The sequence below is a fragment of the Macrotis lagotis genome, chromosome 3 (genome assembly GCF_037893015.1).
Source record: "Macrotis lagotis isolate mMagLag1 chromosome 3, bilby.v1.9.chrom.fasta, whole genome shotgun sequence".
Classification (NCBI taxonomy): domain Eukaryota; kingdom Metazoa; phylum Chordata; class Mammalia; order Peramelemorphia; family Peramelidae; genus Macrotis; species Macrotis lagotis.
In genome coordinates this window covers 281,318,997-281,346,683 of record NC_133660.1, presented here as the reverse complement: position 1 = coordinate 281,346,683, position 27,687 = coordinate 281,318,997, and the positions used below count along the sequence as shown (strand labels likewise).

General features: G+C 45.1%; 1 protein-coding gene across 2 annotated transcripts; it reads right to left on the bottom strand.

The window, feature by feature from the left end:
• Positions 1–8,884: 8,884 nt before the first annotated feature.
• On the bottom strand, positions 8,885–25,775 carry UNC93B1 (unc-93 homolog B1, TLR signaling regulator). 2 transcript variants are annotated; one of them, XM_074230918.1, is made up of 11 exons: positions 25,656–25,775; positions 25,239–25,380; positions 22,956–23,109; positions 21,706–21,867; positions 20,494–20,623; positions 19,983–20,076; positions 17,946–18,070; positions 13,402–13,584; positions 12,907–13,186; positions 12,005–12,123; positions 8,885–10,356 (listed from the first exon to the last, which is right to left on the bottom strand). In XM_074230918.1, the coding sequence occupies exons 1-11, from the start codon at positions 25,758–25,760 to the stop codon at positions 10,033–10,035; spliced, it is 1,818 nt and encodes a 605-aa protein (XP_074087019.1). In that variant the 5' UTR covers positions 25,761–25,775; the 3' UTR covers positions 8,885–10,032. The 2 variants fall into 2 exon arrangements, with proteins under 2 accessions (XP_074087019.1, XP_074087020.1); XM_074230919.1 differs by lacking the exons at positions 25,239–25,380; positions 25,656–25,775 and adding an exon at positions 23,871–25,070.
• Positions 25,776–27,687: the final 1,912 nt, after the last annotated feature.

Genomic DNA, 27,687 nt, shown 5'->3' with positions numbered 1-27,687 from the left:
AGTTCTTTTACTATTCAGGCATCATCACATCCAGCTAGCAGACAAAAGCTAGCTAATGAGACCATTTCTTGGTTTTAGTTTACTGATCTTTCCAGTCTTTCCAATTGCATCTTTATTTCCAAGTATATCCAACCCTACCCCAACTCCATCAATGCAAAAAGTCATCTCTTGGAACATAGAATGAAAAAAAGAGTCTCCTGCCCCAGGTCCTCATTCTTAGCTGAGTTTGGGAGAATAAATTCCTTTAAATTCCTATCATGGCTCTAAAAGCTAAGGACCTGGCTCGACAAAATACTTTCAGGAGCTTCAGGAAGCCTCAAGGATTCATTTAACCATACTAAAGGAAAAGAATCAGAGCTGGTAATTTCCTCTGTGTTCTTGCTTCTAGGGGAAAGTTGTTCCAATTACATATTTTTTTCTGCTAAAATTAATCTAATTAGCCTTGGTCTAGTCTACAAGGAAAAACTGATTTCTGAAGTAAAAATGACAGACACTTTGGAGGAAAGTAATCACTTCATCTTAGGATAAAAATGATGCTGTGGACCCAGAAAGGTTGGGGTCTTCACCTTTTCCCACTGAGGGCTCACATGCAAACCAAGTTCAGCCTTGGGTAAACTTGGCCAGGAAGGGGTCATGGTCTTTTATGCTCCCACCCCAGATCCCAGAGGGAAACGACTTAAAGCTTAAGTTTTGTTGTTGTTCAGTCATTTTCAGTTATGTCTGACTCTCCTTGATGCCATTTGGGATTTTCTTGGCAAAGATACTGGAATGGTTTGCCATCTCAGTAGGATTACTTAATCATCTTTGTTTAGGTAAGGAAACAGAAATTAGAAGATAGCCAGGGACCAAAAATCCAGGATCATACTTGCCTGAGTAGCATGTGTATCCATGGCTCCTCTTCATCCTCACATGGGAAGTTCCAGAGAGAGCTCCACACCATATATTCCAAAGAGAGGAAAGAAAAGAATAGAACAATCATTTCCCTTTAAAGCCTAGTGAGTGAAGGATCCTTCCTGGTTCTGCAACCAATACTCAGACCGAGGCATCTCTTGTTGCTGTTGTGGGATTATGGTACCCATGAGAAGATTGTTTCATTTCCCAAAGAGAAAGACTGTGAGTGTGCATCTCTGTAGCTGAACAGACAAGTAGAGTTCAGCTCCACACATACTCCTTTGGATGCCACCTACTAAGTTAAAACTTATAATAGAAGAGAAGGAAGACTAATAAGCACCCTAGGTTTGGAAAGACTAGATTTTAAAAGGTTCTGAGAAAGTATGGGTAGGACCCTATTACCAAATTCCATAGAAGTTGACCTGAGGTCATCAGGAAGTTCTCATGAATGAAATTCTGAATTCATAAATAACTTAAAAAATAATTCCAATCTGGAAGAAAACCAAGAGTTGTCTAAAAGCACAAATGTGAATAAATATGGACTTGATAACCAATTCTGATGTTAAATTAAGCATCTTTCCCCTTCATCTTCCCTTAAAAGAAAAAAATAAAACCTTTGTAACAAATTAGCACAAACAAAATTTCCATAGTATACAGTCCAAAACTGTGTGCGTCATTCTGAATATTAATCCATCACATCCCTGTTAAGAGGTAGGTAGCAGTCTTTAGTATGAGTCTTCTGGAATCATAGTTGATCAACATTCTTTTGGGTTTTTTTAATTTATTTTTAACAGAATGTTAAGAAATTCTTTAAAATTTTTTCTGAATTTGAAGCCCTCAAGTCCCTCCTCCACCTCAATCAATTTGATCAGTTAGACATGTGAAATCATGCAAAAACATGAATCCATATCAGCCATATTACCAAAAAAAAAAGAAAGAAAAATAAAGTGAGAAAATTATACTTCAATTTGCACTTAGAGTTGATCATTTCTGAAGATGGACAGCATTTTTCATCAAGAGTCCTTTGGAATTCTCTTGGATCATTGTCTCCATCAAAGTAGCCAAGTCTTTCATGACTGATCATCATACAGTATTTCTGTTACTGTGTACAGTGTTTTCCTTGTTCTGCTCACTTACTTTGTCTCCTTTCATATGAGTCTTCCCAGGTGTCTCTAAAACCATCCTGGACTTATAGTCCAATGGTTCTCCATCTCAATCCCATACCACAATTTGTTCAACCATTTGCCAATTGATGAGCATCCCCTCTATCTCCAGTTCTTTACTAAAGAGCTTCTATAAATATTTGTGTACATAGTCTTCTGTTTTGATCCCTTTGGGATACAGACCAAGTAGTGTTATAGTTGAGTCAAAGAGCTGGACAATTGTATAGCCCTTTGCGCATACTTCCAAATTATTCTTAAGAATGACCGAATTAGTTCGCAGCTCTACCGACACTTCTTAATGTCCTAGTTTTCCCATTTCTAACGGGTGCGAAGTGCTGCCCTAGCATTGTTTTTCATGGACCATAGAGAACTTTGCTTCTTCTGACAGTTACCAGATCACATCCTTTAACTATTTAGAAATTGCGAAATGACTATTATTTTTATGAATATATATCCAAGAAATAAGGCCTTTATCAGGGAAACTTGTAAATTTTTTAATATTACTTCATTGACTATGGTAACTTTTAGTAAAATGTAGTTTTCTTGATTATCTCTTCTAATTAGATCTCTTTGTACTGTTGTTCTGTCTGCAATGCTGATTGCTACCCTTACTTTTTTATTTCAACCAAAACATAGATTCTGTTCTTCCCCCCTTATTTTAACTCTACATATGACGTTGTTTCAAGTGTTTCTTGTAACTTCTGATGCCATTTGGCACTTCCACTTTCATTTTATATACAAATTCATTCCATCCACATTCATAATTTTAATTACTAATTATGTATTTCCCTCTATCCTATTTTCTTCTGTTTATCCTTCTCTCTCTTTTTACCCATCCCTCTTAAAATGTCTGTTTTCATTTTGACTACTACTTCCCTTAATCTGTCTTGCCTTTTATCACTCCCCATCCCTTTTTCTTAACCTCTTCCCTACCGATTTTCCTGTCATTTAGAATAGATTTATATACGCAAATGATTATTTGTATGTTCTTTGAACCAGTTGCTGTGAGAGTGATGGTCTAGCATTAACCATCGGTGCTAGTCTTTTCATCAGGAATGTCTGAAAGTCCTCTATTTCATTAGATACCTATTTTCCCCTGAAGGATTATCCTAGCTCCTTTCCTTTCCGGATTATCATATTTCAAAATTTCTACTTTTTTAATGTGGAAGTTGCTAAATCTTGTGTGATCCTGACTGTGGCTCCATGGTATTTGGCTGACTTCTTTTTGGTTACTTTCAATATTTTCTGTTTTTTCTTTTTTTTTGGTTTTTGGTTTTTGCAAGGCAATGGGATTAAGTCACTTGCCCAAGTCACACAGCTAGGTTTTTTTTTTAATTGTCTGTGGTCGAATTTGAACTCAGGTCCTCCTGATTCCAGGGTCAGTGCTCTATCCACTGAGCAAGAATTCTGGAATTTAGTTATAATATTCCTGGGAATTTTTATGTGATATTTCTTTCAGGAAGTGATTGGTGAATTCTCTCCATTTCTATTTTACCCTCTGGTTCTAGGGTATTGGCACAGTTTTTCTTTATAAATTATTGAAACTCATGTTTTTCAGATAATCCAATAATTCTTGAATTATCTCTCCTTGATCTATCTTCCAAATAAGTTATTTTTCTGATGAAATATTTCATATTTTCTTCTATGTTTTTATTCTCTTCAATATATAATCTCATGGATTCATCAGCTTCCACTTGCCCACTTCTAATTTTTAAGGAATTTTTTTTTCAGTTAAGTTTTATACCTCTTTGGTCCTTTCTTTTTCTTTTTTCCCAATACATGCAAAGATAGTTTTCAACATTCATCCTTTTGTAAGATTTTGAGTTCCATATTTTCCTTCCTTCTCCCTTCCTCATAGCAGTGAACAATCTGATATAGGTTGTAAATGTACAATCAGGTTTAACTTATTTCCATTTTAGGCATGTTGTGAAAGAAGAATTAGAATTAAGGGGTTTAAAAGGTCATGAGAGAAAGAAACAATGTCAAAAAACTTTTTCTTTCCCTCCATCCTATCTTCCCTCTATTTATACTTTTCTTTTTCCTTTCTCCTTATCCCTCCTCAACATTATTTTACTTCTGATTACTGCCTACCTCACAATGTCCTTTCTTCTTTTCCCTTCCTACTTTCCTTATAGTAGGTTAAAGTTTTGTTTTGTTTTGTTTTGTTTTATCAGGTACCTGTTTTCACAATTTGACACTGGCCTTTTTGGACAACTTTGTCACTTTGGTGAGTGTGATATGAATATCAGATTTCCTTTAATTTGCATTTCTCTAATTATTAATGATGCAGGACTTTTTTCATATGCTACAGATAGCTTTGATCTTTTCCTTTGAGAATTGTCTTTTCATATGATTTGATTATTTGTTAATTGGCAAATGGCTCTTATTCTTATAAATTTGAATCAGTTTCTTATGTATCTTGGAAATGAGATCTTCATACAAACCTGATAGGAAATTTGTTAATGCAAAAACTGTTAAATTAATGCAATCAAAATTTTCCATTTTATCTTTTGTGATTACATCCTGTTTCATAATTTATTCTTCTCCCTATCTATAAATCTAAAAGGTAAGAATAAATTCCTCTAACCTAATAAAACAACATTGGAGAACCTAAGTGCTTAAAGATCCCACACAGCATCCCTCTCTCCTAATCTTTGCCATATGAAATTCTTTCAAGTCTGTGATTCAGGATTTGGCTGAGAATATCCCTGCCTGGTCTCCCCATGACTGTGATTCAACCTGGACCCCACCTTACCCTTCAATAGACCACATATGCTGACACACAGAAAGAAGCAATGACTTTGGAGGAGGAACGGAAAGAGAAAGCAGAACAGATCCATAGTCTAAAGAGAAAAGGAATTGGAAGTCAATCTTTTCTACTCAGTTTCTCAGGGCAGAAACTCTGATCAATGCCCCAGATCCCAAAATGTGAGAAGGGTGAAGGTACCCAAAATGCTTACTCTAGCATATTAGTGCTGAGAAGGGAATCCAGATATAAATGAGCAGAAAATTTTTAAAAAGGTTTCAAGTCCAAAATTCAAGAAAGTCTGAAGGGAAAAAAAAAAATCCTGCCTTATTACAGATAAACCAAAAGAGAAGATTTATAAGATAGAAAGAAGGATGAATAAAACCTCTTGAGAATCCAGAAAACAAGGACGGCTAGGTGGCACAGTGGATACAGCACTGGCCCTGGAGTCAGGAGGACCTGAGTTCAAATGTGACCTCAGACACTTAATAATTACCCTAGCTGTGTGGCCTTGGGCAAGCCACTTAACCCCATTGCCTTGCAAAAAAAAAGAAAAGAAAAGAAAAGAAAGTAAGAGAATTCAGAGCATTATGAACAAGTAATAAAGTACATTAGTTGGGGGCAGCTAGGTGGCATAGTGGATAAAGCACTGGCCCTGGAGTCAGGAGTACCTGGGTTCAAATCTGATCTCGGACACTTAATAATGACCTAGCTGTGTGGCCTTGGGCAAGCCACTTAGTCCCGTTTGCCTTGCAAAAAATCCCTAAAAAAACAAAAAAAAAATAAAGTCCATTAGTCAAAATTACCCAATGAAAATAAGGAATCTGCAGGTTTCATGATCATGAAACAATTTTAGAATGGTTCCAAAGAGAAAGAAAATTTCTACAAGAGATTTGCCATAAATGTATTTGAAAATCAGAGCTTTCTAGGCAGAATCTGAAAACAAAAAAGTAGAAATGGATTTATAATGGAGAGTCAATCCAATAGAAGTAAAGTCTCTGAAAGAGAAAATAATAGATGTGAAATCCAAAAATAATGAAATGGAAGAAAATCTGGCAGAAAAAATAGACAATGATGTTAAAATATATATGTGTCTATGTATGTATATATATATATATATATATATATAGAGAGAGTGAGAGGGAGAGAGAGAGAGAGAGAGAGAGAGAGAGACAGAGGCAGAGACAGAGAGACAAAGACAGAGACAGAGAAAGAGAGAGAATGACCTTGAAGATAAGATGTGCAGGGGTGACTAGGTGGCACAGTGAATAGATTACCCACCCTGGAGTCAGGAGTACCTGAGTTCAAATCCCACCTCAGACACTTAATAATGACCTAGCTGTGTGAGCTTGGGCAAGTCACTTAACCCTGTTTGCTTTGCAAAAAAAAAAAAACAAAACCTAAAAAAAAAAGATAAGATGTAGCTGAAGGATCATAGGTAAGCTAGAAATATAGGATAAACTTTTAAAAAATGAAAATAACCCAATGGAGGAAAGAACCTAAGAAAACTGTTCAGAATTTTTTTAATAGAAATGTTGGAGGATTACCTTAGTACTCTGCATTTTCTGATTTGAGGCAATTTTTATTTCTCACGGTCACAAGAGAAGATCTGTAACATGAACATGTTGACAAGTGTCTTTGTTCATGCTGTTATCCAAGCTGAGTATGTTTTTAGTTTGCAAAGTGCTTCACAAATGTGATCTCGTATTTACAAATATCTCATACGTAGAGCAGAACAATTTCCAAACAGCTTTTGAAAGTACAGAAAAAATCAAATGAAAGCGCTATCAGTGTTGAAAAAATTGAGGATGGCCTAACTGGCCTGTGAGGGGACCACTGATGAAACAACTGAAAGTTGAGCAGGTGCCTTCCCATAGTTTCCTTCAGAGGTGGTCAAGTTTTCCATTGTAAAACACATTTCTTCTAGCCTTACACTAGGCCTAGAGGGCAGTTTGTGCATCTCAGACAAGTAAATAGGCCTAGGGCCCTGGTTCCAGAGTCAACAAAAGTGACCCACACCTTCAAGGAACCAGCAGTTACACTACACAATTTGAACAGCAAACAGCATAATCTGTGAGAAAGATTGAAGAGAAGCCATAGGTGTCGAGAAGGGCAAGTGTTGTTTCAATCTTTATATAGGGAAGAGGATAGAAGTGTCTAGATTCCATAAAGGCCCCAGAGCTTGATGTTGATCCCTAGCAAAATTCTATAATGTGTAATTAAATTGCTGGCTTATCTGAACCTAGAAATGATATTTTTTTTTTTTGTAAGGCAGTGGGGTTAAGTGATTTGCCCAAGGTCACACAGTAAAGTAATAAGTGTCTGAGGCTGCATTTAAACTCAAGTCCTCCTGACTCCAGGGCAGTGCTCTATCCATTGCACCACCTAGCCACCCCCTAAACTTAGAAATGGAGCTAGCTAGTGGTCACTAAAAGGTAGCTTGGCTTCATTAAGACTTGGCCATGCCATACTCTGCTTGGCAATTTGTTATAATCTTACCAGTCTGTAGCTTTTGGAAAAAAAAGACACTGCCCCATCTCCAATCCTGTGGTACCTCTCCAATTCTCTGTGACTCATCCAAGAACACCGAGTCCAGTTTCAGATCACATCCATGGGACTCATCTAGAGTGGCCCGTGTGCCCTCTATCTCTTCATCCATCTCTCAAAAAAAAACCAAGCATTTTTTATTTTGAAATTTAAAATGAACAAAAACAGAATTATTTGAAAATACAAAGAACATAAAAGAGAATTTTATATATAAAATTATCCATTTCGGGGTTTTACAGTTTTTGAGTGAATAGTAAAGTCACAACATTTCCCTGATATTTGCACCCCTCCTAACTTTGTTTTCTTCTGTGTGTTTAATATTTCATTCATATTCTTTTCTATGATCTCAGTCACCATCCACTAATCCCCCCACCCCAGACAGAAGCCCTCCCCCCCTCCCTCCCTCATAATCAATAAGTCAGGTCAAAGAAATCAACGGTCAGATCCCATCTCCTTCTCCCCCACTTGTCCGTCTCTATTCCACCAAGCTTAGGGAGGCTGGATTCAGATGCAGACTTTTGACCTCAGCATCCATCCCTACACTGGCCCAGGCTCGCTTCCTCTCCATTGTGGTGGTCACCCTCTGCTTCTCCATCGGCACTGCTTTCTCCTTAGAATGGGACCTCCTTGAGGACGGGGATGGTCTGGTTTTCCATCTGTAGCCTCGCCTTGTTTAACAATTCTTTTTTTGATCCCTTCGTTCTGCAGATAAGTTTACCAAGGGGCCTCAATATCATGCTTCCAGTCACCTGAAGGCTGGCCAAGAGGAAGGGAAACTAGACTTGGTCTGCTTGGCCTGGAGGTGGGGGCAGGGCCAGTGCCATCTCCAGTCTTGATAGCTGTGTCTGGGCTGTCTCCCACGTCTAGGGCACAGGTCTCACCTGAGCCTCGGAGGAGCCTTCCCTCCTTCACCAGAGGGAGGCTTATCCCATCTCAGGGGTGGCCAGGCCTCCTTCTCCTCCCCCTCTTCTATTTCCTTACCTCCTCATATAAAGTATCCTCCGGTAGCAGTTAAGCTCCCTGCGGGCAGGGGCTGGTTTTCCTCTTTGCCTCTCCACCCCTGGGTAGGTGTTTTGTGTGTAGAAGATGCTTAATACGGGTTTAATGTTCCGAAATAATAGAATTGGCTGCCTCTGAGGTAGTTAATTCCCCATTACTGAAGTTCTGCCAACAGAGCCTGGCTGGCCCAGCGTGGGGTTGGGGGCTTAGGGATATGGACCCCTAAGGAAGAGATAGCTCTGGAAAAACAGATGGACTGGAGGCTCCAGGGGTCCCTTCCAGCTCTGAAAGGCTGTGATTCTGTTCAAAGGCTTGGTATATGCAGTGCAAGGGAGCAGCAACTAGTTTGTGTATATCCATACCCACCAAGGACCACCAGATTTCAGAGCAGGAAGAGACCCTAGGCCATCTGGTCTAGCCCCTTCAGGTGTTCAGATGGGAAAGCTTGGTCCCTTACATTGTAAACTCCTTGAGGGCAGGGACTGTCTCACACAGTTCCTGTAACATAGTAGGAGCTTAATAAATATTTTGGGTTTGGTTGTTTTTTTTTTTTTGCAAGGCAAATGGGGTTCAGTGGCTTGCCCAAGGCCACACGGCTAGGTAATTATTAAGTGTCTGAGGTCGGATTTGAACTCAGGTACTACTGACTCCAGGGCCGGTGCTTTATCCACTGCACCACCTAGCCGCCCAAAGCTTAATAAATATTGATCAATTGGTAATGACACATAGTCAGTTGGCAGAACCAGGACCTGCTTCCCCTAAGCCTCAGTACTCTGGCCTCAACTGCCTTCCCCTCCCCAGGGTGCCCCTCCATCTTGTCCTGCTCAAGTCCAATGACCCTATTTCTTCTCCCTCTACCATCCCCACTCCCAACCACACATAGGTAACTTCAGATAGCTGACCCAGACATAAGGCAGAGATTCAAAAGATCATGATACTCATAAAGAAAATACAGAACCCATATAGGTGAAGTTTATATTCTGCCACCAGGAGAATCTCAAAGGTGGCAGAAGAGGGACCAAGTCACATTAACCTCCTCGGTCATCTTCATTCATCCTGATTCCTATCTGGACCTAGATGGCTCCAGAAGAGAAAGTGAGGCTGGGGACTTAGTACAGCCCCCACACACACACACATACACATTCAAATCCAATTCATGTGCTTATTGTGGCATCACTTCCCCTGATGTCATGGCCTTCTTGGAGAAGGAAGGACAAACATTATTATTATCATAACCTTCCAGACAGAAAGGCTGTGGAGATCCCAAGTTTTGGGGGATCAAAGGCTACTCCCCCAGTCTCAATGAGCACAATGTCAACATAGGGAGCCTCAAGTCCCTTTCCTGCCTAAGTCCGAATTGGCGTGAATCAAGACTGTCACTGTGGAGATCAGCAATCATGCTCCAGGGGTGAGGCTGGAGTCAATAAAAGCAGGAAGTTGAACTAAGTTTGTCCTAAGCCAGGCCACAGCCAGCAAGTTCCTTTTCTCCACGTCACTGATCGCAAATAAATTCCAGTTAGCTGGAGTTGCTGGTTAATGGAGGAATAACACTGAGATCCTGAAAATTGGACAGGTGTCTGAGGATCTGACCCCACAGCTAGTTGCTACTCTAGGTGCCTAAGGTGGGACCAGGGGGACCAAGGGGATATGGGACAGAAGGAGCACAGGCTCAGAGTCCACTTGTGGCTACTCCTGCCCAGGCCCATCCTCCCCATCCAGGGCCTGCTCATAAGGGTAGCGCCTCCTAGCAGAGCCCAGTGCCCCTGCTCTTGCGGGCTCCCCATCACCATCTTCGTTGTCTGAGCCGTCTTGGCTATGAACTGAGCCCTCATTTTCTGAGCCTGTCTCATCAGAGTTGTCATCTTCCAGATAACGGTAGCCACACACCTTGTGCTGAGGCCGGGGAATGCGGGGCAGGCGGTAGGTTACGTGATTCTTGAGCTTGTTCTCCATCCACAGGTAGGATGCCACGGAGGCCAGGACAGTCAGCAACATGATGGTCAGCTTGGCCTGGGGGGGAGAAGCAGGGCTGTTCAAGGGTTACCTTTCCTTCCCCTAAGCCCTCTCCTGGATGTGCGATTGCCCAGCCCTGTTAGATTCAGTGGCTCCCCTTTCCCCCATCTGTACACATACATGTGGTTCATACAATCCCTGCTAGGAAGGCCTGGCTAACTCTGCTACCGTGGCCAGCTCCCACACCATCCCCTCCAAGAAACTAGGCCACACTGACACATCAGGGACAGTCTGATGGAACCTGAGCTAGGTGGTCTCCCTAACCCCCAGGTCTCCCCCTTTACTTCCTTTTTCCTTACCCTCACCAAGCACATGGCTGTCCCAGGAAGGCTCTTCAATGGCTCACTTTGCCTTCCCAGGGCCCCCAGAGAATCCCAAAGGCAGGGCAGAGACTACACCATATTCCTCTCAAGTCAACACTCAGGAAAGTTGGTTACCCAACAAATAGGATGTGGCTTTTTCTTTCCTTCCCTCCCCATCACTAGACTCCTGGACTCTAGAATTTGGTACAGTCTTGAGTTCAAAGGCTTCCTCTGTGATTGCAGGGGGAGGGGTAGGTCTGCAAATCCCTTCCCTCTCTAAGCTTTAGAGACCCAAAGGCTATGGAATCCAACTCCCTTATTTTACAGATGAAGAAACTGAGGCCTGGAGAAAGGGAAGCAACTTGTCCAAGGTCACAAAGGTGGGAAATATCCCAGGTACCATTTGTGTTCAGATCCTCTGACTTAATGATCTATGTTCTCTCTCTTTTTTTTGGCAAGGCAATGGGGTTAAGTGACTTGCCCAAGGTCACACAGCTAGGTAATTAAGTGTCTGAGGTCAAATTTGAACTCAGGTCCTCCTGACTCCAGGGCCAGTGCTGTAACCACTGTTCGACCTAGCTACCCAATCTATGTTCTTTAAACTGTTCCATAATTGCTTGATAATTGATTGGCTGATTGAATGGCACACTGCCCCCCAGGTTCAGTTCACATTAAAAAACATATATTAAGCTCCCACTATATGTCCAGCCCCGGCCGAGATGCTGGGGACAGAGACAAAAATCCAACAGCCCCTGCCCTAAAGGAGCTCAAGAACTGGACAAAACTAAGCAAACATAGGTTATAAACAAAATCAAAACAAAGTCAATGCTAGAAGGAAGTAGGCGGGGACGAGGGGAAAGGCAGCTGAACTGAGCTTGGAAGGAAGCCAGAACCTCTAAGGGGAGGGCAGTGAGGAAGGCATTCCAGGCATGGGGCACAGCCTAGGCAAAGATGCAGAACCAAGAGGTTGTTGTGAGGAGAAACCTGTAAAGGTGTTCAAAAACCATTTTTAAAAGGTGGAAGAATTCAAAAAGTATGAGAAGACTTACCTGAACTGATGCAAAGTGAGCAGATCTAGGGAAATGATCTGCACAAAGGCTATGATCATGAAAATATTGGTCCATTTTGCTAAATGTTTTTCTCCTTTTTTTTAAGTTACAAGGAAAGGGGGAGAGGATACAGTTGCCTTTAGAAATGAAAAAACTGATACAGAAACAAAAGATTTTGGTAAACAGTAGAAATTATAAGATAAGGTGCTTGAGAAATGTGAATCTAATGCCCTGGATTCCCAGGGAGCCCCTCTGATGTCCCCTTCCACGTACACACATACCACCCTGTCTCACCTTCATGGGCAGGTTGGAACCCAGGTAGACCGCGAAGATGGCGAGGGCTTGGCACCAGTGATAGATGGTGAAAATGAAATCCTGACGTTCTTTGTCTTCATACAGAATTCCAAGGAGGGCTGTGGAAGGTAGAGGGCATGGCCTGACCAAGCCATCTCAGGTTCTGCACCCAGGGTCCCTGGGTTGATAAGTGGGATCCCCCGCCTGATGTTCTTACCCACCTCATCTTCCAACCCTAGATCTAAGGTCCTAGGTCAGACCTTAATGAAGTCCCACATTGGTGATTGCCTGATAACCCATAACTCATATGTAGGGTCCTCTGTCTGGCCCAAAAACTCACCTCCCATCTGTAAATCTGATCCCTTGGCTCTATTCCACATGTCTCTAATAGATGTAAGCACTAGGAAGCATAATTAAAAAGCCCTGGACTTGAAGTTGGGAAGCCCTGACACACATTCTTCCTACAATTATTCCTCTATTTATGTGACCTTGTGGAATTAACTTAATCTCTCTTAGACTCAGTTTTCCTATCTGTAAAATAGGGATGCTAATGGTAGCATCACAATCCCAGAGGGGTTGTGAGGATCAAATAAGCTAATAGCTCTAGAGTGTTTTGGAAATGTTAAGATGCTAAATAAAGGTGAGTTATTACAGGATGGGCAGCTACATGTGCCCAGGCCTGAAGTCTAGTTCAAATCCAGTCTCAGACACTTAAGAGCTGTATGACCCTGGGTAAGTCATAACACCCTGGTTGTCTCAGTTTCCTCATCTATAAAAATGAGCTAGAGAAGAAAAGGCCAAACCATTCTTGTACCTTTGTAAAAAACAAAAACCCTAATGGGGTCATGGAAAGTCAGACAGAACTGAAAAACAACTCATCCGCCACCACCACCAAAACTCACTGCTTATTGCAATCTTGTTGAGGGCACTGCCCACACCCCAGAGCATGGCCACTACGTAGAAGATCCAGTTTTGACTGTTGGTCCACAGCTGTGGGTGAGGGGCCCAGAAAAAGAAGCCCAGGATGAGCAGCAGATGCACGGTAGCCCCGGCCACCAGGGGCACCTGTCGGGGCAGACACAGCTGGAGGAGCCCAAGGCTAGAGAAGATGGCAGCACCAAAGCCATAGGCCATGAGGATGGGAGCCAGATATTCCAGCCCCAAGGAACACACACCATAGCCCTGGTGAGAGATAAGATGGAGCCTCAAAGCTTCTGGGTCAGAAAGAGTTGCTTCCTCCCTCCCAGGACCCAGGTGAGAGGCTCCCAGCATCTTTCAGCACCAGATACATACCTGCAAATTGCCAAAATACATTAAGGTCATGGAGACAAAGCCCCCAAGGGCACCCTAACCCAGGGAGAGGGGGTTTCTGGGTCACTGGGGAGCTCATAGCATACCAGAGTGAAGCCGGTGCAGACAAAGAGCACTTCGAAGCCACTATAGATGAAGAAGGGGAAGAGGTGACGCAATCTGTAGTCACGCATGTGCTTGAAGGGAAGCTGGAAGATGTTTCCCCAGCCCACACTGCGAAGGTCAATCTCCTCCGTGGGCCGGTAGGCAGAGCCACACAGGGCCAGGATCTGGGGAGGAAATCACAGGCCCCAGGTCTGTCACCCTCAGAAGCCTACAAAGGACTTTGGGTGACAACTCTAGAGGAGGTTGGCCACTGGACTCATCCCCATTTTACAACTCTGGGGAGGTAGGTGACTAGCTAGTCCTAGGCCACCGTGCTAGTCCGTGTTGGAGGCCACATATAAGTACTAATAACAGTGATGGCATCTTTGTATTCTGATTGCCAAATTACTCTCATCAGATACCTATGACAACCCGCGACAACGTACATTATGATTTTTCTTTTTCCTTTGATTTTTGCAAGGCAATGGGGTTGTAACTTACCCAAGATCACACAACAAGCAAGAATTAAGTGCCTGAGGCCATGTCTGAGGCTGGATTTGAACTCAGGTCCTCCTGACTCCAGGACCAGTGCTCTATCCACTGTGCCACCTCACTGCCCCGACAACACACATTATCAATCCATTTAACAGATAAGGAAACTAATACCCAGAGAGGAGTCTGCTGAATGATCACACAACTAGTAAAAGTCTGAGGCAGATTCAAATGAGATTTTCCTGGGTTCTGGATCACATATGTACTAAAATGATGGAATAGTTGCTTTCTGGAAAAAAACCTTAGATGTTGAATAATTGCAGCTGAATCCATAGGATAAGATGAAAATACCACACAAGGGCAACACTTCATGTATTGACCCTACAGGCCTTTCCTATTTAGTTTCCACTCAACCCTGACGTGCCCCCACTAGCTCACTAATCTTAGTGTACATGAACCCCCAAACCTGTGACTCGGGGCCTGGGCACATCAGTGAAAGCACCAGTCTCTGACCCTACAAAAGTTTCTGCTTTGACATGTGAAGGAAGGAATAGTGACAGTGACCAGGAGAGAAAGATCAGGAGAGTTTGGCACGGAGAAAGACTCTGAACCACAACCTAGAGGGGAAGGAAAGGAGATAGCAACCCACCTAAGGAAGGATTACCTGGAGAGGCTGCTCACATCAGGGACCTCTTTCTGAAAGATGTTCAGGATACCTAGCAGCCCAGCCTGGGATGTCTGTGGAGCAGGGGTAGCCAAAGAGGGAGGAGGATTCTCAATGTTCAATGATAGAAAATTGAGCAGAGAAAACCTGAACACCAACCTGGCTCACAAGATCAACCAACTTTGGGAATCATAAAAACTAAAGGAAGAATGAGGCAAACTTCAAGGAGAAACAAAAGCCCTTGGAATATTATAGTAAAGAAAATAAGGAAATAGTACGTCACTAAATAGAGAATCTGGAGCACTCTCAGAGGTCATGGAGCAGCAGCAACAACAAATTTCAGAACTATAAAGAGAAAAAGAGCCACATCAAGAGTGCCAGACAGACAAACACACATACTGAGACAGAGAGACAAAGAAAGACAGAGACAGAAAAAGAGAAAGAGGAGAGAGACACAGAGAGAGAAAGAGAGAGAGAGAGACAGAAACAAAGAGAAATAGAACATGATGGAGACAAAAGGATGCACCAAGACAGAAAAGACAGAACAAAAATTCTTAAAAGAAAAAAACCAATGCTCTCAATGCAGAATTTAAAAACAAAGAAAACAGAATAGCAAAAATTGAATGCATAAAGAAGGAATTCTATAAAGAAGTAGACGCTCTGTGAAAGAAAATAACATATTTGGAACACAAAAAAAATACTTTGGCACAAGAAATTTTGGCAGAAGAGAACTAAAAGTTAAAAGAATATATGAATTCTCTACAATTCAAATATGCTGACAGACATGCAGAGTTAACTTATGGATCTTCCTGAAGTCTTCCTGAATGGTATGATAAATTAAGGACTGGCATATCATCCTGCAGGAAACAGTACAAGAAAATGGTTCAGAACTTTGGAGAATAGGATATAAAGCACAGATCAAGAGAACCTACAAATCAGTGCCAAGAAAAAATGCACTTCAAATGTCATTGCAAATAATGGTTAAATTGAACATTTTTTTTGTTTTTTGCAAGGTTAGTGACTTGCCCAAGGTCTCATTGCTAAGTAAGTATTAAGTGTCTGAGGCTGGATTTGAACTCAGGTTCTCCTGATTTCAGGGTCAGTGTGCTCTATCCACTGCGCCACCTAACCACCCCAAATTGGACAATTTTAATAACAAATAATGAATTCTGCAAGCAATCAAGAGAAAGACTTTCAAAAATGAACAAAAGAGGGGGTAGCTAGGTGGCACAGTGGATAGAATATGGATCCTGAAGTCAGGAGGATCTGAATTCAAATCCTGCCTCATGCACTTAATAATTGCCTAGCTGTATGACTTTGAGCAAATCACTTAACCCCACTGCCTTAAATAAATTAAAAAGAAATTAGAAATGAACAATAGGATTATTCCACATTCATGAGAAAGCACAGAAGAGAATGAATGAACATATTCCAAAAATCAAAGATTCTCAAATAACAACTCACGATAATAACTTCACTTGTAAACTCAAGGGGAAAACAGAGACATTGCAGAACCCCAGACTTTCCTGACCCTCCATTATTATGCCAGGCTGCCAGCCTCTTATGGAGCATACATTATGAACTTAGAACTAAAACAGACCTTTTTCTCACCCAACTCTCTCAACTTGTAGTGGTGGAAACTAAAGCTCAGAAAACAGTAGATGGAATTTTGGATTGGTTCAGGAAGTCCTGGTTTCTAATTTCGTCTCAGACCCTTGTTATCTGGGAAAGGATGGGCAAGTTATTTTAACCTCTTTGACTCCATCTGTAAAATGGTCATAAAAAACAGCACCTGGGGGGGTGCAGCTAGGTGGCGCAATGATTAGAGTAATGGCCCTGGAGTCAGGAGGACCTGAGTTCAAGTCTAGACTCAGATACCTAGCTGTGTGACCTTGTGAAAGTCACTCGACCCCATTGCCTTGCAAAAACCAAACCTCCCCCACGCAAAAACAAACAAAAAACCAGAACCTGCTTTCTGGGGCTATCAGCTCTGAGCTAGATTAGCATTAGAGAAATGTTGAGTAGCTATAACACAACTCTATCTGAAAGAAACCAAAGGAAAAAGATCCAGATGGAGAAAATTATTTATAGTAAAAAATTGGACAATGAGGAGCTACCCTTCCATTGGGGAAGGGCTAAACAAACTGGCCTCTGGAAGTAATAGGAACATTTTGTGTCATAAGAAAGGATGAAATGGATCATTTCGGAGGGAACTGACAGATCTGCCGAGTGAGGTGAGCAGAGCCTGGAGAACAATCTACACTGTAACAGCAACATTTTATAGGGGGAAACAATTTGGAAAGGCTCTGGATCTCTGTTCAGTGCTCTGTTCAACGACAAATTATGATTCTGGAGGAATGGAGATGAAATGTGTTCCCAACCTCCGGATTGAAAATGAAGAATGATCCACACATTTGGGGACATAGCCAATGTGCGAATGTGTTTTGTTGGATTAGGCATATTTATTGTGGGGGGGTTCTTCTTTCTTTATTGTTCAGGAGAAGAGGGAAAGATAATATCTGCTTAGAATAGGAAATAAGGATATTCAAATGTCAGCTAATATTATTGTTCTTGTTCCTGTTAAGAACTTATATAAGGGGACAGCTGGGTGGCACCGTAGATAGAGCACCAGCTCTGGTGTCAGGAGGACATGAGTTCAAATCCGCCTCAGACACTTAATAATGACCTAGCTGTGTGGCCTTGGGCAAGTCACTTCACCCCATTGCCTTGCCAAAACTAAAAAAAAAAAACTTGTATAAGGTCAAAAGACTCATAAGGATCAAGGTCAAGCATTGGATCCACGTTAGTTCTCTGATGCCAAGAACTCTGAGTTCAAATTGAAAGGTCTAGGCTGAAATCTAGGGACATTCAGATTCCACCCAGTCCCAGTCTCTGCCCAATCCTACAGCCCACCAGATCCATATCCTACCCACTTGAGGATGCATCCTAGGCACCAAGCTAATATGGGACTTCAGGGACCCAGAGGCATGATGATCTGTACCACCCATAGGTGCCCCCTCATAAGGCTGTGCTCTTAGGTAATCTTCCAGAGGACACTTAGCTCCCACCCTATGAGTCTGCCAAGGACAGTGTCCATGTCTGATTTTATGTTCCCATAGGGCTAAGCATTATTCCCAGAAGCACTCAGGAATTTTCTTGCACTGAACAAGATTTGCTCCATAGCTCTTTTGGGGCCTAGGAATGGGGCCATGTGCTAAGGGGGATCCCTTTTGGTGAAGACCAGAATCTAACTCCAAGAGATCTCCTGGTCCCCCTCCCCAGAAGCCCTCTTGCTCAATCTTATCATAGCTCCCCCTTCTTCTCCAGTTTTCATGGAGGTGGTGGGGAGGATGATGGATGGATGCTCAGTCAGACTGAATGAATCCCTACCAGCAACATAGCCACAAAGGCCACCGACATGAGCACGCTCTCAACCACGATGAGGTTTCGGCTGTGGGGAAGTCTCTGAAGCACAGTCTTGTTGAATCCAATGAGGATCCCATGGCTGTTGGAGCCTAGGGAACAAAAGAGGCCACAAAGTCAGAGTGAGATGGCACAGGAGTAGTGACAGGACAGAAATGCCAATTTGCTCTAGATCCATTCATGGGTCTGCTGCTGCTCTTTGGGATTGAGCTCAGAGGACAAGGCCACGGCTCTATCTCCCAGTGGTCCAATGTTTAGCTTTCATTCAAGAGCTGACCAATGGACCTAGGCCAAAGACTGTGGTTCTCACCCTAACCCTAGCCCATACTGAGCCCTGATCCTGGTCCCAAGTTGAACCCTTAACCTCTATGGGCCATCTTACAAAGAGGTATGGATAATTCAAGGCAATGCTTCCCATCCTGAGATACAACCCAAAGCACATGAGCCTTTGGGGCTCATCAATATTAACCCCCACAGAAAAAGTGCTACCGAGACTCACACAAGGCCCCATCTTTGACTCCACTGAGGCATCTAGCTTTCATTAACCAGCATGAACAGAGAACTTTGTACTGGTTCAGAATCTCTCTAATGAGTACAACAATGGAGGAATTATTCCCTCCTCTTCAAACCCAAGCTGTCCTTCAAGGCCCACCTTCTCCAGAAATTCTTCCCTGACCACTCCACTCTACTTAGGTGTGTTCTCTTAGAAGCACAACCTATAAATGGAACGGACTTCAAAAGCCATCAAATCTATCTCCTTCATTTTACAGATGGGAAAAATGAGGCCCTGAGAGGGGAAGGGACTTGCCCCAAGTGGCAAAAGTAGCAATCCAGGATTTGACCTCATGTGCCCTTCCCATTGTATCATGCTTTCTCCTTGACCTTTGAAGACACTCATGGCACATATCTCATATAATTAGACAGCGTGTCATGCCCATTGGCCCAGCCATCTCCTAGTTCTATCTTCTTTGCCCAAACGTTCCCCCAAAGCTATCCTGGGCCTTCTGTTCTGCTTCCCTGCTATGTTGTCTCGCTTGGTGATCCTATCAGCTGGCATGGGTTCAATGATCAACTCTATGCAGATGTCTGCCAGAGCTATATATCCAACCTTAACCTCTCCCCTGAATTTCATCCCACATCACCAACTGCCTGCCAGACTTCACCCACATGACTTTGTCTCCAGGTGTGTGCCAACCAAAGTCGCCTACTTTACTATCCTTCAGAATGTCCTCCATCCTCACCTCCTCCTTTTGGAGGATTCTGCCTCTCCTCAAATTACCACTTATTTGGCCAGGGTATCAATTTTTTTTGTTGACTCTATTTATCTACTCTAAAGGATGATTTCTATGGGACTGGGGGTGAGGAGGAATTACTAGGAAGTGATAGATGGGGGGGAAACCCTAGAAAGAAAAAGCATCAATACAACATTGAAAAACACAGAAGGAAACAAAAGAACAAGCTCAGAAGTGGCAATTTTGTTACAACTATGCTAAAATTAACTTTTCAAAAAGAAACTCGGTAACAGAAGTTCCTGGCTTCATACACAATCCTCTTTTCTTCTTGGCTCATTAGAACATTGGAGAAGCTGATAATCAAGGTCATGATTTTTTTCCTTAAATTGCTACATTGTTCCGTCTTCCTGTGTTTCTGTCCAGATAGAATGTAGGCACTTTAGGGGCAAGGCACCTTGCCTCCCAGGCTCCTGGCACAGTGGTTGGCATATGCTCACCATCCATCATAGCTAACATTTCTATAGCACCTACTATGAGTACATATACTAAGCTTTTTTTCCAACACTATCTGATTGAATCCTCACAACAACCCCAAGGCCATGACACAGTTATTATTCCCATTTTACAGATGAGGATACTGAGACAAGCAGAAGTTCGGTGACTACATATAGCATATGCTTAATAGACACTTGTTCAATTGAATCGAGGCTGGGCATCCCCTCCCTGTCCCTGCCATCCCAACCCTCACCACAGAATCAGGTTTCAGACTCACCACAGGTGTGCACATTAAAGAGAGTATGGTTCCGATCATACAGGTAATTGTTGAGGAAGAAGACCATAGGCCCCTGGGCACAGGCAAAACTGAGCTGCAGGAAGGGAGAAAAGGAGGGCTGGAGGTGGTGGCCACATGATGTTGAGCCAAGCCCACCTCCCAGGTTCAGCCCTACAACCAGACTTCTGGGAGCATTTAGAGGTCATAATCTTTGAGGTCAGCAAATGCACCTCCCCATTTTGTAGAAGAAAAGGAGACTTCAAGCAATGAGATGATTTGATCCCAGTTAGAAAAAGGCTTTGAGCCCTGGTCTCTCAGGAATCCAAAGTCAGCACCCTCTTTACCCTGCTCAAAGCCTGTGCACCACCAGCAGAGTTGGGTGATGGGGAGGTTGAAAAATAAGGATTTGAAGGGGAGAGCTTCTCCATGCCCCTTCCCCACCCAGGGCAAGCACTGGCCTAGGCTAGAAGTTCCCTGGGGCTCTTCTACCCCCTGCCCTGTCCATGCTCACGTAGAAGAAGCTATAGAAGATGGTGTGGAAGATGACAAGATAGCGGGTATGGGCCCCCCGTGGAGGACGCCTCTGCTCCTGCACGTGCTCCTCCTTGTAATTCACATACTCATAGTATTTCTGCGACATCCTACCAGGGAAAAGCATTGGAATGAGATGATCTCTTCACCCATAACCTCTCCATTCTGGGAGCTGTCCAGACTTCCAGCCAAGATGGTGGAGAGAAGCCAGGCACTGTCCTACGACCTTTCCACTCCAGCTCCCACAACTCCCTGCCAGCAGGCTCAAAATTCCTACCCATCTGGATATCTCACTTCTTCTGACATGCCCAGAACTTTCCCTGCTCTGTGCTCTTGATCATACTGATTTCTATGTCTTGCTGCCCCTACCCATTGATTTCAACTCTGTTTAATTTAACAAACATTGGGGAGGGGCAGTTAGATGCTGCAGTGGATAGAGCACCAGCCCTGGAGTAAGGAGGACCTGAGTTCAAATAGGACCTCAGGCACTTAGTAATTACTTAGCTGTGTGACTTTGGTCAAGTCACTTAACACCACTGCCTTGTAAAAAAAGAAAAAAACAAACGTTGGGGGGAGGAATCAATTCACTCCCACCCACTTTTATGGTGGGACAGAATGGACACAGCAAAGCTGATTGTTTTATGTTTACTATTTATTGCAAACTAATACAACAATCATCTCCAAAAGGAAAGAGCATTACCAACTTGGGGGAGGCTGTGTCAGGAAAAATCTCCTGTGACAGGAAGTACCTGGGCTGTATGTGCTTGTCAATAAGTTAGGAATCTGACAGGTCAGAGATGAGAAAGGAGGGAAGCCTGGGCAAAGGCCATGACCCAGCAAACCCACTTGAAAGGTTGCCTCTTCCAGGAAGCTTCCTCTGACCTCTAGGGTTCAACCTTCCTCCTCAGAGCTCACCTCACCAGCCTTAGGTGGACATGTCTTGAATACATTTGTCATTTAATATTAAATCTCAGTAGTATCTGTGCTGGTATCTGATATCCCTTCTAGCCTATAAACTCTACCCCTTTCCAGATTCTGGTTCCAAGCTCTCTGGGCATTACCCATCAAGATCCTGGCACACATATCCTCTGCCCTGGCCGGATGAGGCAAAGGGACCATGTGGCCACCAATAAACCCCCACTTCCTACCCCTCCCACACACAAGCCACCCTGCCCAGCTGGCCCCTGCTCACCGAGTAATGTAATTCCCCATGGAGGCCCAGAGGGGCACAATGGCCACACCTAGGGCAACTGCAGAGGGCACTAGTGTGTAGTATCGCTCCCAATAGTTGGTGGAGACAAAGAGGGCATAGATGCCCACAGCCAGGAACATCACCCACTTGGTGCCAAAGAACCTGCCAGGGGACAGAACCTTGTTAAGTCAGCTGTCTTCTCCTAGCCTCTGGGGCTGGTACCAAGTCAACAGATCTGGCAGTGGCCATCTAGCCTCTGCTCCAAGACCCCAGTGTCAAGATAGTCCCTTTTAGTCTGGGACACCTCCTGACTTGGTCCCCACTTAGCAGCAGTCCCCAAATCTCTGAATCTCTAGCATTGTCCACAGCAAGCATTATGGTTCAGGGAAAAATATATTTCCTCTAGGAGTCAAGAACCTGGATTCAAATCCCACCTCTGACCCTTATGCCTTGAGTGACCTTCAGCAAGGCTCACTTAACCTCTTTTGGCCTCAGTTTACACATCTGTGAAATGGAGAGATAGCCTCCCAGGTCTCTTCCAGTTCTAAGTCTGGGATTCTAGGAGTCCATGAACCTTTTCCAGGTCCAAGAAGAAGGCAGCAAAAAAAAAATCCAGACTCAACTTTAACACTGGGTCTAGATTCCAGTTCCAATTTTTCTTCTAATTCATTGTGTGATCTTAGATAACTCCATTCCCTTCGCTGGGTCTCAGTTTCCCAAATAATAAAACAAGGATGTTGATTCAGCTCTTGAAATGTTGCACTCTCTGTCTCCCTTAAGGTGGTGAGATCAGATATGCATAGTATATTCAGTTCAATTTCAAAAGCATTTATTAAGCATCTGCTGTATGCTAAGCAGTGTGCAATGGGTTGGGAAGACAATGCCTGCCCTCAAGGGGAAGGGGATCCAATACAGCCCCAAGGGAACACAAATTATCCATAATTTCAAGACAGAAGGAACGGCAATAACTGGAGAGGTGGGGCTGGGGTAGGGTGGACCAGGAAAGTCTTACTATGGGAGATGGTCCTATAACTGAGCTCAGAAAGATCTTGAGGGTTCTAGAGGAAGCATCCGAACTCAGAGGAGCCTATACAGGTTTTTGCCGGATGAGGAAACTGAAGCACGGAGAGAATCTGGCCTCCTGCCTCCCAATTCCCCCTGAGGTCCCGGCACTGGCAAAGCTTAGATGGTGGGGGCAGGGGATCCTGGACAGGATCGGAGGTCACTTTGGTCATGCTCCCCACACCTACCTGATGAGCACAGGTGTGTAGAGTAGGGCCACCACAGGGGTCACATTGATGCCCATCAGCATCTTGCTGTCGATGTCAGGAAGTCCCATGCTGCCATATTTCACCTCTCGATAGGTCTCATCATAGTGGAGGATCATTTGCATCTCCAGGAGGCCTGGGGCATTAGGGAGAGGAGGTTAGATATAGGCTCAGACAGCAAGATTAGGCCCAGGACAAAGCCCCACCCAGGAGTTAGTCCACTCCTGGGCAGCCCCAAGGAGACCAGAATGGCTATGGCCCAGCTTCAATAGGGGGAAGGAGGAAGGACATTGCTCTCAGGAGTCCAGGACCCAGTTCTAGCAGTGGTCTACGGGCTAGGGGGACAAAAGGCAACATCTCTTTCCCATTGGGGGGGTCTACTAACCCCTGGGGGGCCGGAAGTGTTACTTTAGGACTTTCAGGACATGAGCCATAACCACAGCTTGGGTCAGTAACACATAAAACACATGGGAGGTCAGCAGAGAGGCCAGTTCAGGGAGGGGACAATGCCCAGGTCACTCTACAACCTTGGACAAGTCCATTCCCTTTTCTGATCAGCAACATGAGGGAACTGGACCCTAGTTTTCTCTTGGATCCCTTCTAAATCTGGTATTCTATGTTCTAAGAATCTCCCCTCTCACATCCCATATTCTGAGGTTCTTCTCAGCTCCGATATTTCCTGTTCCCATTTCACGTCCTCTCAAGTCTGACATTTTATGTTCTAAAGTCTTTCCCAGCTCTGATATTCTATGGTCCCTCCTATTCTGGGTTCTGGCTCTGGCATTCTAGGCTCTGGGATCTCTCCCAGCTCTGCCATTCTCTCTTCTCTGTTCCAAGGTTCTTCCTTTCTTTGCCATTCTAGGTTCAGAGGTCCCTCCCAGCTCTGAGCAGACATACCCGGGTCTCCCAGCCAAGGGGCAATGGACCAGGCAACCGCACCCCCCAGATGCTCACAATCAACCTGGGGACCAGGGGAAGGGGGAGAGGAGCCCCCCCTTCCCACAGCAGTCCTACTGCTGCAGCTGCTGGGGGAGAGGAAGTGGAAGAAGAACTAAGAGACTGCGGTCCCAGGCTGCCTGGGTCAGGGTCCCACTGGCCACCCAGTGCCTTCTTCCTCATCTGCTTCTAAGACAGGGGAAATGACTTGCTCAGAGCTTAAGAATCCCCACTTGGCCCCCGCTGGAGAGGAAGAACCACCCATTCCTCTTTTCCCTTCTCACAAGCATGACCAGATGCAATCTAATAATACCCTCTTACAGACCACCAAGTCTCCTTTCAGCAGAGCTTGCCAGGCCCCACTAGGAGGGGGCTGAGTAGGTGTGGCCGTAGCCACTTGACAGTAGGGAAACTGAATCTTACTAAAGGGAAGTGGCTTGTCCAAGGTCACCCGGGGAGCAAGTGGTGGAGCCGGGCTGACTTCCAGACTGGGGCTCCTTCCTCGTAGGACAGCCCTTTGAGGCCCAAGAGACCGCTTGGACAAGGTAGACAGGGATGTCCCCAAAGCCCCAGACCCTCCTGTGTGCTCCAGTGCTTGGCGCCAGGGCCTAGGTGAGGAGGGCTTTGCAAAGCTGCTGCCTAAGAAATCACTGGGAGCGCCCTGGGAAGAGCCCAGGGATCCATGGAGGTGCCTTCCCTCTGGACCTCCTCACTGCCTAACCCTGCCCTGTCCTGCCTCACATGGGCAACATTTTCCTCTGGCACCCTCAGGGGGTGACTAGTGACACCCCGGGCCTGGAGGGAGGCCGGGTTTGGGTTTTTGTTTTTGGCAAGGCAATGGGGTTTAGTGACTTGCCCAAGGTCACACGGCTAAGTATTAAATGTCTGAGATGGATTTGAACTCAGGTCCTCCTAGCTATTCGCAAGGTACCATCATTCAGCTAGCATTCCTACGCATGCCCAGCCCTGGGATGAGCAGAGTGCTCAAAGTCCTGAATGAATGAATGAATGAATGAAGCAGGGAGAACAAGCCGGTGGCCTAAGGAACCCTCAGGTGCTTGAGGGATGACGTTGGGCGGCAGCCAAGGGCTGACCCAACCTGAGGAAGGCCGAGGGAGGGACTAAGGCAGCCTGGACCCCACTCCGTCTGGGGCCTGGGACACGGGGGAGGGAAGGCCTCACTCTGGGAAGGAACCCGAGCAAGGAAACTGAGGCCCCGCGAAGCGTCCACAAGCACCCAGGTATTAACTGGGGAGGAGGGCTCTCCGGCCCCAAAGCCTCTGTGGCCGAGGCGGGGGCGCGGGGCGGCGGCCAGGGGCCCCCTCTTACCCAGGTAGACGCTGTAGGTGAGCAGCCCCCCCAGGCTGGCCGTCACCACGTTCTTGAGCACGCCCAGCCTCTTTCTCCGGTAGTATCTGCGCTCCTCTTCTTCCTCATTGTAGTCGGGGTAGGCCCCCACAAACTCATCTAGCTGGGGGGACCACGGGGAGGGGCTGAGGCCACTCTGGGGGGGCCTTCACCTGGGGCCCCCCAAGGTGGCAGAGCCAGGTGCCCTTCCCTCCTGCCCACCCCGCCCCCCACAGACCCCTGGCTCCCTTGTGCCCAGGCTCGGAGCGTTTACAGATGGAGAAACTGAGGCCCAGGAAGGGTGGGCAGGAGAGGGGGCGCTGGAAGCCGCCGCGCCGGGCAGCGCGCCCGCCCCGGCCCGGCCCGGCCCTTCTCCCCCAGGGGCCGGGGTTGGAGTACCTCGGGCCCGTCCGGGAGGTGGGCGTTGGGGCCTCCAGCCCCGGGCTCCTCCGCCTTCAGGCCGGGGGCTCCGGCCACGGGGTACAGCGGGGGCTCGGCCTCCATGGCCGGAGAAGGGCAGGGGCTGCCCCCAGCGCTCCGAGATCAGCCGGCTGGGCCGAAGGCGGGGCGCGGGCAGGGGCGGGCCGGGAACCAGGAACCAGGAACCCCAAGGGGAGGGACCCGAGGGGGCCGCCCGCCCCCCATGCCTGATTCTGGCCCTTGACAGACGGGGAAACCGAGGCCGGAGGCCGCAAAGACCGCGCGGTGGGGTTCTCCGACCCGGCCCTTTCATCAGCAAGTCTTGTGGCGGCGGCCTGGAGCCTGGAGCCCCAGAGACCCAAAGGCCGGCAAGCCAGAGTGGGGGTCCCGAGAGCCTGCTGGGAGCTGTCCAGAAAGAGCTGGGTTCGAGGGGCACCCCTCTGTGGGTGTCGAGCCTCAGTTTCCCCCCCTGTAAAGCTGAACTAAAAGGAGATCATGCTGCAAAGTTACCCGGAAAAGCTCTCCCACTGCCGGCTGACTAGATTTGATATAATGAATAAATTCGATTCAGCCGTTATTGACGATGAGCTCATTTTATTGCCGCCATTAATCCTTGATTGGGTAGAAAGCGGCACTAATAAATTAAGAATGCTAACATTAATAATGACTAACAAATTATTGACAAATATCGGTCATCTGTGCTGAATTAATCATTATTATTCATAAATGATGAATAATAAAGCTTGCAAGGGGACCTCTGGTCTTTCTTAAATCTATTCCCCCCCCCCCATGTCAGATCAAGGAAATGGGCAGATGCCTCTAAGACCCTCTGGCCTCCAGCTGTCAGTCTGCCCAGCAGAGCTCCTAAGGAAGGAAAGGACAGATGGGAAACTGAGGCCCAGAGAGAGTGTGTGATGGCACTAAATTACCAAGCTCTAAAGACTGGAGAGGCAGAATTCAAACCCATAGCCTCTGGCTCACTTTGCAATATTCCAGATCTGGAGTCCTAAGGTTACCCTGGGAATTTCAGCAGAGGTCCCAACCTATGCCCCAAATGAAATGATTTATTAAAAACAACGTTGAGGACCAATCCAACCAATTAGGTATGCTTAATCATATGGAAATGAATTTCAATGCATTAATTAGCATAGTAGAGCTTCCATCCCTTTCCCCAAGTCTTGGTAAAAGTCTTTATTCATTCTTTCTTATTTGCTTGGTGGGGGCAGGACCTAGAGTCAAGGAGACTGGAATTGAAGTCTGATCTTAGACACACTCTAGCAGTGTGACCCTGGGCAAGTCATTTAATCTCTGTTTGCCTCAATTTCCTCTGCTGTGAAATGGGAACGATAAGAGAACCCATCTTGTGAGTTTGTTCTTACAATCAAATGAGCTAAGACTTGTTAAATCCTGTGCACACCTCCTGCCCAGAGAGGGGCTTAGAGAAATTCTTATTTCTTCCCTTCCCTTTTATTTTTTCCTCTCCTATATCTATAATTAATGTGTGTTGAATCTGAGGAATATAAAGATTTCTTTCCTAAAGATCTTTTCAAATTCTTTCTATTCTTCAGATTAGCTGGTTTGAATTGTATTATACTATTTCTTTACAGCCATAGACTATCAGCTGCTCAGTCACTCACCTTTTGGTTGGCTACTGAGGTTGCTTCCAGGTTTGCTTGTTTGCTTTGGCTTCCAAAGTTGGGGAGTTGTGTTTTCTTGTTTCACAATTACGCGTGTGTGTGTGTGTGTGTGTGTGTGTGTGTGCTGCTCTTACACTCTTTGGGTCAGGAATTGGGTTTTTGGTTCTTGTTTTGTTTTTGATAACACCATCAGGATCTATTCCTAACAATGGAACCATTTTGTCAAAGGGTGTGATTATTTTAATAATCTTTCCTGTGAGAAAGACAGGAAATAAATCAAAGTGTGTAATAATGAAATGAAGTTGGGTAGTGTATTTCCCAGAATACTAGTCCCCAGATAATGATCATTCTATAAGAGAAGATTTCCCATAAGA